Source organism: Ceratosolen solmsi, unplaced genomic scaffold (assembly GCF_000503995.2).
Source record: "Ceratosolen solmsi marchali unplaced genomic scaffold, CerSol_1.0 scaffold11, whole genome shotgun sequence".
Taxonomy (NCBI): domain Eukaryota; kingdom Metazoa; phylum Arthropoda; class Insecta; order Hymenoptera; family Agaonidae; genus Ceratosolen; species Ceratosolen solmsi.
Genome location: NW_011948416.1, coordinates 9,811,849 through 9,822,313, shown reverse-complemented (window position 1 = coordinate 9,822,313; position 10,465 = coordinate 9,811,849). Strand labels below are relative to the sequence as shown.

Below are 10,465 nucleotides of genomic sequence, written 5' to 3'. Positions count from 1 at the left end.
ATATATATATATATATATATATATATATATATATAGAAAAGTAGCGGTGGCATTTTTGCCAACGGGTGATTATTTGTTTTGTAATACCAAAATGTCGATTAAAATTGCCGCGTGACCCAACAGAATTTTAATAATATGCTGAAATTATAAGTATGGAAGCGAATGATATAGTCTATTGCAATTTTCCTAGATATTTCGAGGTGATCTTGAAATATTTTTCAATGTTAACTTAATGTACAAATATTGCCATAAGTGTATGCAAGCTGATGGGAAAACCATACAAACGTGCTGGAGATTCGATGAAAATTAGATGAAAATTTTATACACAAATTGCGCTTATTTGGAGCAAATGAGTTATTTAGAGAGTGAATAAAAAAATAATTTTATCGACTTAAATGAAGTTAACGATACACTGGATTAGCCCGTTTATATACGTTCGTTATAATATTCTCGTGCAATCGTTGATGGCGAAACAGCACGATTATGCGCATTTAGGGCGTAAAGAAAAGAAAAAATAAATAAATAAGATAACCTGTTTTTTTCCACAAACGCTCTCAGTACGAGCAGCGACGAATGAATTTCGAGCACCATCGGACTGGAATTATTTAAAGATATTGAATATACAATCCTCGACTCGTTTCTCTCTAAATCAATAATGTTTCATATAAAAATGTAGGAATTTCATTGTCTGTCATGCATTTTGCAAACTAAATGCATTCATGTTTCGCATGCGGGTGAGGTTTCTCAATTACAGATGTTGAAGAGAGCCGCGAGTCAAGGGACTTGATTACACTCTGAAGTAATTGCAGTAATTGCATTAAACAAGCCACTTTTTATGCATCGCGCCCTCGAAGAAAATGGTAGAATTAAAAGTATAGTAACGCATTATCTGGGAGTGCATTATTATTGTTTCGTTCGTTTGTTTGTTTCTTTCTTTCTTTCTTTCTTTCTTTCTTTCTTTCTTTTTGTTTTTGTTTTTGTTTCCCTTATCAAACTCGCTGGACAGGGAGGAGAATGTATTTTTATCGCTGACAGGTGGGATTTTAAAGCTCGACTCGCTATTAACAATGAAGCGTCGATATCGTGGCAATAAGCCCGCGCAACCTGCTAATTCGGCCATTGCTAAAACGCAAAGTCATGAGTCATAATCTCGCGAATGCGCGCGCGCTCTGGCTAATCGTCGATAGAAAAACTCTGAGAGTAAAACAGGTCCGCGAAGCGAGAAAAATGAGCGCAAAATGATATCACCGCCTATATCTGCTAGCCATTACATCCGCTCAAATCCAAGTCTCTGTGGGTCCTCTGAAGATACCTCGGGGGATCTTTAAAGTCCACGCGATATCTAAAAGCGATGCTGCTGCTCCTTACCCCTATCGAAGCCGGTAATATCCCAAAAGTGCATGCTGTGTAGGTAGGGGGATTCTAGCGTCCGAGGAGGAATATCAATCGAGGTGACTCGAAGCGAAGACGTGGAGGATCCTCGTTTTCTTTTCCAGGTCTTTGACCGCATTCTAGTTTTCTCCTTTTAACGGGCGCGCGATCGTCCCGGTTTTCAAGGACATTCGCCCTCCTACCAACAGGTGAAATGTATTAAAGATTTGTACAATGCGCGTTAATACACACGTACATTAGTAAGTTTAATTTGCTTTTATTAACTTGATGAACGATTTAATTTCAAATAACGCGGGTTATATAGTCTGCCGATTATAGCGTAAACGTTGGCTTGGCTATGGTAATTCAAGGTTAGCATGTTTTTTTTTTTTTTTTTTTTTTTTTTTTTTTTTTTTTTACTGGTGTTTACAATTTTTCTGAAAATGTGCCGTCGTCACTCTCCGAGGCTTATGTATTTTTAGACTATGATTCTTTTTAAAGAAACGATTGCATTTAATAGCAGCCTCTATTTCAGCATTTATCGTAATGTGTGAGCAAAGTCAATGAAATAAAAATTTTCAAAAAAAAAACAAATTCACCACCGAATATCGTTGACAACAATATACTATTCGCACTAGAAAAGTTTCATTTTATCGATATGTCTATAGTGTAAAAAAAATCAATCCATTAGCCGAAGAACGTTAAGACGATAATTTTTTTTTAATTCCTCTCCCCCCCCCCTCCCTCCCTCCCTCGGACGCCTTGATAGTCGATATTTATAACGATAGGTTGCTATCAGCGATGAATCTAATAAAAATTGTTAAGTTCAAGGATTCTTTAATCTCAATGGCGGAGCTATAAGATACAATCTCGTTGAAGCGAAGATACTTTAACGACGATCGAACGAAGAATGTCTGTCTACATTCTATAAATAATAATAACTTTGAATGTACTCGTAATTTTACTCGGAGCAATAATTTAAATAATACGCTTGACATATGATTTTTTTTTTTTTATTTTTCCCCAGAAAATACAATTCAAGGAGACGCATAGGTATATGTGCCTGCGTAATATAAAGTACAAACTTTATTGGAGAAAGATTAGTAATTTTTAAGAATAAATTTTTTAATCGATTAAGACAATATGTGGGAAGAAATTTTTTTTTTTTTTTTGACTTTTTAATCATTGGTTAATTGTATCGATAAGCATTGTACGGCATACAGCAAGAAACTTATTATTAATCAAAATATGCAATTAGTCATTATCGCGCGTTGTATTATAATGTTTATAATTTAATGTTATCGTAGTACATTGTGGTGTTGAGCATAAACGATATCGACTATTTTGTCAATAAAGCAAAATGAAACCTCAAAAGCATTGGATTATAGTTAGTCGCGTGGCTTAATGATTGGCATTGTCGATCGTTGAGAAAAATCGGGAGTCGAAAATTGAGAGCAATCGATCGCTTACGATCGAATTATCGAAAAATCTATTGATATTTGACTATTTCGTCGGTTTAATGAAACGGCTAACATTACCATCGTCGTTAAATTGAATGGTTTTTTTTTTTTTTTTTTTTTTCCTCTAAATAATTCTAAATGCTGTTAGAACGCGCGATCGATAGAAAACTCATGAGATAACTTAAGCATTATATTATAATCCAATAATTTTTTTTTCAATAATCGAAGCTTAACCTTTACGATGCCAATAGAACTTGTATTACGATTAGATAAGTGAGGAAAAAATATCTCATTATTTCTACGAATCGTGGTAATGCGACGTGTTTCCAAGTCGAAGTTTATATATATTTTATATAGTCCCGCCTCATCGATTCATTCCCTCACTCCAAACCTATGCACACGCATTTTGCCTACGAGAGCAGTAAAAATATAATATATAATTAGACATTGAAATTCGATCGTTAAATAATTCCTTTAAACATGCCGCGGTGAACTAGATTCGTCGTTCTCCTTTTCATTCAAGCAATTTCAAACGTTTCTTTCGTTTAACAAGCTTTTCGTACATTTTTGCGCTTTCTACCTCCTATCTTATCGCTTGTATTAACTATTTAATATTAAAACTATTCGCTGATAAACGGAGCATCGTATCTTATCTAAGTAATTTGAATTCCGCTGTAACTTGAAACTTTTACGGGTATAAAAAGCGCAGAAACGGCATAAGCCTTTATTCATTACCTACACCAATCTCGTGCTGAAGAAAAATAAATCCACTTAATGGAAGAGCTTATTTTTCTTTCCCTCTTTCTTTCTTCTTTTAAACCTTATATTTCTCTCCAAGCAATTGTGATTCATTTCGGCAACCGAGCAAATCGATTCGCACGATAGGTGTAGCTGACAATGCCAAGAGAACAGGGTCGCATATTTCACGGACCTCCTAATCTCTTCATTCCCAACTTCCAAACGCTTAAAACTATATCTCCATATAATATTAATCATAATAATAATAAATAATAATAAATAATAATAATAATAATCGTTGTGTATGCGTGCGTGATCGTAGTTTACTACGAAATTTCGTCCTTGCACAACGTAATTACATAAGAAGGTTTTGCCGCGGTGAAGTTCTCTCGTATAACCCGTTCGTGTCGAGATTATCCTTCTCTCAGCCAACCCCCGGAAATCCTCGCGTCCTGACTGAAACCGGTGCCGGAATCAGCAGAGCCGGTCGGCGGTGCACAGTCGCACTTGACCTCGAGAACGCGACCGACGTCTCTCACGCGCGACTGCATCTTATCTCCCGCTGAGTCTCGGTTATTTCGGCTTTCGTTGGGCGTGGGGTTCGCGGGGTTGGCAGGGAGGGGGAGGTGTTATTTTGCCTAGCGACCACGAAGTTTCGATCTCCCGGCGTCGTTACTCCAAGGAGGCGAACAATTTTTTTTTTTTTTTTTTTTTGCTTCTACGCGATGCCAATGAAATTTTTCTATTTATCGTTGCGAGCCAGAGGGAGTCGGAGTGCGAGAAATTAGGGGCGAATTTATGGATAAAAAGCCAAAATTTTCTATTTGCCTGTTAAAAGCCATGTCATTTTGAAACTTTTTATCGATAGCGAAGATGAGAGACGGATTTTAAAAGAGTTGTTTTACAATATTTGTGTGAGTCATATGATATTGCTTTAAGATTTTTTAGACACAACTATTTCACATTCATTGAATTTAGTGGAGGAACTTATGATTAACAATAAGGACTTGGATATGAACATTGTTGCTTAATACTTTGAGATGTTCTGCGGTGCAGATGTTCATGGGGTACGGAGAAGCAAGTTTCGTCAGCCTAGTACGTTGCATTAAAAAATAATGTCATGCGAATCGAATACGAAAGCACGGTGGTAGTACTCTTGTTTTTTGTGTGTGTGTGTGTGCGCGCGCGCGTGTGAGCGAGCGAGAGCATATGACATTCAAATCAAAAGTGCACGTAGCGTGAGTTTCGAATTTCAATTGTCAAGTAGAGCCGAACAATTTGGTCGATTGCGTTGGTCGTGCATGCTCATTGTATTCTGTCGATTTGGTCGCAAAAGTTTTGCACCAAAGTTCCTACGATTTCACTTTGGAACGAATATGATTTGTGCAACGATGATACATGACAGATAGACGCCGAGGTGGCGGATCGTAACGCGCGAAAATAGTATGCGATTGCGTAAGCGGAAATTAATGAAAATCCAAGAAGGAGGATAGAATGTTTCGTGTCCGCTCGTTTTCTGTCTGATGTTGGAGGCTTGTCGAGCCACTGTTTTTTTTTTCATTTTATCGTTTATTGTTTTTCTTTATCCATTTCGCCTTGAAAATTCGACATACATTTCACAATACGCGACGCTAATACGACAGTAAATAGCAAGATTATGAATTATGCGAATGAACTTTGTTCAAACATTGACATAATATTGAGTCGATGAGTTTTAAATGTGTCGAATCGATTAGACAACACACCAAGACTACACACGAGCGATTTGTGTCGAGAAATTGAAAATTTCAATTTTGTCTCGCCTCACTTCATTTCTATTCCCTTTGATTTATTATTAATATGCTGTATTATTTAGCCACCCATTCCCTCTCCCCGTTCAACGTCGTTAAGTTTTTTCATTAAAATTACCAAATGGCATAATTAATACATGATAGTAAAACTCTAGATTGCTTTGCAAAAGCATTGATTTATTGTACAAATAAATGCGAAAAAATATAACCGGCACGTCGAATATTCTCGCGAAACGTATTTATTCGATTTGAAGAATTAGTCGATAAAAAAAACAATCTCGTGTTTATATAGATAGATAATCTCGGCAATCGTTGTAAAATACATAATAATCGAGGCTTATCCTCGTAATATAAACAAAATCACCGTCGTACGTTGAAAATAAATCCGATATAAATAAGTGAACTTGGGAGTCGATGAACAAATATTTAAATTAAAATATGACAAAGAGAGTAGAGAGAGTTTTAAGAGCGACCGTACTCTACATATACGTATATGGGGGAGGGGGGTTGCAGCCATTTTAAAAATTTTCATCTTAATAAGTCGCCCATTGACCGAGCATTATTAAGTAAATATCGTAAATATAGCGTAGTGGTGGTTGAATTTGAAAAATCCTCGAGACTCGTGCGCCTGCCTGCCTACCAACATTAAATTAGCCTCAAAACATCATTTTCGTTCTCACATTTTCGACCCTACTGAGCTCGGCCGTGACGTCCGCGACGTCCGCGACGTCCGAGACGTCCGAGACGAACGACGAACGTCCAATTTGCATTCAAAATCGGTACCCCGATCGGGCCATCATTATTCCCGTGAGCCGGTGAAAAGACTTCTTGGGCCGCACACATGCAACGCAACAGCCAAGGCGAGAGTGAAATAAAATAATTCTCGATGTGGGTCGGAGCGGGAGCCGAAGAGCCCGAGCGAAAATAGAAACGGACGCGTGTCCAAGTGACATACGGGAATAGACTACATCGTCGGTTCGATCTAGCCGAGGTCGTCACGCGCTTCGTTCGAGACGAGATGCGCACTGGAGTCGAACCGCGATGCTCGCTCGTTGCTCTCGGATTGTAACTGGGGGGGGGGGGGCTCTTCTTACTTTCATAATGAGAAGCTTCGACGACGCCGATGATGACCAACGAGGTTCGAACTCGAGACTCGTGTAGGCGGGATATGGGATAAAGGACGAGCGCGAGAAAAGTCACTTTGAGCATTTTCCTCCTGTCAAAGAGGTTTGAGTACAATTGCAGCTCGGTGTCTCTTGCAAATTATCCTTCGATCGCTCATACAAATTTTTGCCACCTGGATCGACCCGCCTCGCTTCTCAATGAATTTCAAAATCTCGTTTAAAGCAAAACATTGAAACGTTAAAACATTATAATGTCGTGTGCGCTATCATCGTCGCTTTACCAAATGTTTCGACTCTCTGCTCCCTATTACGTTCTATCCTTAGATCAGACGGTTAAAATGTCCTGATGGATGGGCATTAATTGCGCCATTATGATACAAAAGCGACTAAATGATTAACAAATAAATTGACATTTTATTGCCATCTATCGCATCGATATGCATCTCATTTGTACAATAAACAATGATACAACGGCATTGGCTTTTAAATGCAGACACGCGAGCAGCCCATTTCGTCCCGTAATTTATCCAGATAGTCGTCGTCCTTGAAGAATTTAATGTCACCGCCACAGCCTCGGCCTAGAAGTTTATTGCAAAAAATAATAATAAAAAATACATGAACCCTCGATTTACGTGAGACAGCAGCCCACCCACCCGTCCGTTATTCGTGTCGTCCTCCTCCACCTTCTCTCCCCGTAATCCGTGCCGCGATCCTAATGGATCAGTGGGCCAAGGATTATGTACGTAGCAACGAACACGGGAGAGCCCCGATTCTTCGACATCGCCTTTTTAACAACTATTACCTATCCCACCCCTTTGCCCTCTCCCGACCTTCAACGCGGCTCCGTAGCTTCCTCAAGGACAAAGTGCTCTTCCTTCTTTCTTCGTTAAAGCGTCAAATGTTCCGGTGATTTACCCCTTGGTCGGTCCGCTAGACCATTACCAGTGCACCACTCCACGTGTACATCGGTCGAACACTCCCAGCCTTTCCTCGTTTCGCGCCAATGCGACGATCGAGTATCCTTAATTCGAAAAAAGCGCGTGGCTCTTATGGTGGTGGTGGTGGTGGTGGTGGTGGTGGTGGTGGTGGTGGTGGTGGTGGTGGTGGTGGTGGTGGTGGTGGTGGTGGTGGTGGTGGTGGTGGTGGTGGTGGTGGTGGTGGTGGTGGTGGTGGTGGTGGTGGTGGTGGTGGTGGTGGTGGTGGTGGTGGTGGTGGTGGTGGTGGTGAGAAATTAATCTAAATTTCAAGGCATCGTATCGTCCTCTCCCGGCGGATCATTTGTCACGAGAACGAAAGTACAGCGAAGCAAAGCAAAGTTCCCCTCCCCACTCGGCCAAGAGGTCAAAACGAAGCAACATTCACTCACCAATTTTCTATGATTAGCCCGCCAGAGGCAAGCACCGGATGATCGTCACAATCGTCACAGTCGCAATCGCAATAATCATTGAGCAGCGCATCCCAGCCCTCTCCTCCTTACGCGCCAAATACATTGTTTTACGGGGCGAGAGCGCGACGAGAGGTCGGAGGAAAAACCCATGAGTCCTCTCACCTCACTCGTATCCACGTCGTACCACGACCAGGAGTCCGCTCCCTCGCACCTTCGCACCCTCGCACCCTCGCACCCTCGCACCCTCGCTCCCCCGCTCCTAAACTCGACGACGAACAACGAAGCGATCGATGCTTTGGCCCTTGAACTTGAGGGTTTCTCGCGCCCAGCCGCCAAGAGGCGAACGACAGCCCTCGAGCATCCACGATGCCCTTCGAGGTTATTGGCCCATCAGGGTCGACGTGTTGTGCACGACGACAAGTTTTTCGGAATCTTTTGTCCCGCTCTTATTGGCATTCGATCCGCTTATTCGCCTTTTATTGTTTTACATTGTAATAAGCCGCGAGACATATGAGTTTTTATCGTGGCGGCAAGACCCGTTGGCGATGAGTTTATAAAGAAAATCTCGGCGTGTTTATTTATTATTCTTATCGCTCTTATCGACTAGGCAATAGAGTGTTTAAGTGGGGGAAAGTATCGTCGTCGTCGTCGTCGTATTGTTATTTAGCTACGGCTGTCCTAATGTCTCGACGATTAAAGTTTGACAATACTATTTCACAACAATCGTTGTATTCTTATTCTTTGAGCAGTTTGAAATCATCTTTCTTTTTCTTGCTTGTTTTTTTTTTTTTTTTTTTTTTTTTTTTTTTTTTCTTCTTCTTTCCACCCCTTTCTAATAAGGGAATATTTTATATCATTTTAATAGAGGAGCGGGTAAAATGAATTTGCGCCTCGAAAAACGCATTGCGTTCAAGGAGACGGGATTAAGAAAATTACGCTGAAAAGAATGTTTCGATAACTAAATGCATAATCCACTTTGTACAATCTTCGCTACCCAGGCTGACGATTTTATCACATTTCACTAACGATTGCCAATTCCTATGAAATCAAAGCGGATCGATAAAGCCCCATGATCAAACTGTGGAAATCAATGCATTTTGTGCTGACTCCCCCCCCCCACACACACACATACAAGAATCGAACATCTACTGCCTAAACAGCGACCTAATTTTTCTTTAGCAAACTTGATTTTGGCAAAAACCACGACCACCTGATCGCGCCAAGAGTCATCGAAATTTCGGGATCTGTTTGAAGAGTCGGTCGCTTGCGTCAGAGAGAGAGAGAGAGAGAGAGAGAGAGAGAGCGAGTGCAGGTGCAGGTCGAAGGGAAATTGGCGCGCTCACGCTTGGCTTTGGCACTTGTTGCAGGCTCGACAAGAAGACAAAGGACCTGCAGATAGCCGAGCGCAATCTCATCCTTTACGAGTCACGCTGCAACGAACTCCAGTCGCAGTTCAACCAGTCGCAGGCCGAGCGCAAGAAGCTCTCGGAGCGCGAACGCGAGCTCGAGAAGGAGGTAGAGCGTCTCACTGCGCTCCTCGAGGACACCCGCAAGCACCTGGAGGAGGAGACCCTCCAGCGCATCGACCTCGAGAACCATATACAGAGCTTGAAAGAGGATATAAGCTTCAAGGATCAAGTCTTCCAGCAGGAGCTCACCGAGACCCGGACGAGGCGCCAGGTCGGCTTGAACTCTTTTTATCTTATATCGGGTGTGTCGTACGGGTGGCTCCATTGTAAATTCCATTGCTTCACTAACCCCGTTTACTTTAACGAGCAGCCACCCACCACCAATAATTCCATCCCCGTTAAATACCAACGGACAATGATCCAACACCACCCCTCCCCTACCCCCAACCTCCCCCCTCCCCCAACCTCCACTATAAATATCTCTTGATGGTCACGTCACGTCCTTTTGTCGTCACGTTATGCCTGAAGCAGGTCGAGATCTCGGAGATCGATGGACGTTTGGCGGAGCAGTACGAAGCCAAGCTCCAGCAGTCGCTCCAGGAGTTACGCGATCAATACGAGGCCCAAATGCGCGCCAATCGCGAGGAGATCGAGATGCTGTACGAAAATAAGATTAAGAATCTGACGTCGCATGCGCAGCGAAACAGCGGCGCGGCGACCCTCGCTGTCGAAGAATTGAGGCAGACGCGCACGAGGATCGAGGGCCTTAACCAGAGGATCAACGAGCTCGAGACAGCCAACAACGCCCTCAATGCCCGTATCAGGTCAGCCGAACATTATCATCCAGTTATTTATCGGGACGTCGAGGCGTCGACGCTGATTGGCCATAGAAAATTAACGAGGATCGTCCATTGACTTTCAGGGAGCTGGAGAACCTACGGGAGATCGAGCGGGGCCGTCACACGGAAAACTTGGCCGCGCTCGAGGCCGAATTGGCCCGGATGCGCGATGAGATGGCCCAGCAGCTCCAAGAGTATCAGGACCTCATGGACATCAGGGTAGCCCTGGACCTCGAGATCGCGGCCTACAGGAAACTGCTGGAGTCGGAGGAGGCCAGGTAATGACGCGCGCCCACTAACCACCATCACCATCACCCCCCCTCCCCCTCCCCCTCCCCCTCCCCCTC

The 10,465-nt window shown here is 42.5% G+C and overlaps 1 protein-coding gene across 1 annotated transcript in view; it reads left to right on the top strand.

The window, feature by feature from the left end:
• The window catches only part of LOC105359506 (lamin-C), a 17,234-nt gene that overhangs the window by 4,793 nt on the left and 1,976 nt on the right, over positions 1-10,465 (top strand). The window contains exons 3-5 of the mRNA XM_011496120.1: positions 9,238-9,550; positions 9,811-10,103; positions 10,202-10,396. Coding sequence (XP_011494422.1) covers positions 9,238-9,550; positions 9,811-10,103; positions 10,202-10,396 — 801 coding nt within the window. The remainder of the gene's footprint in view (positions 1-9,237; positions 9,551-9,810; positions 10,104-10,201; positions 10,397-10,465) is intronic.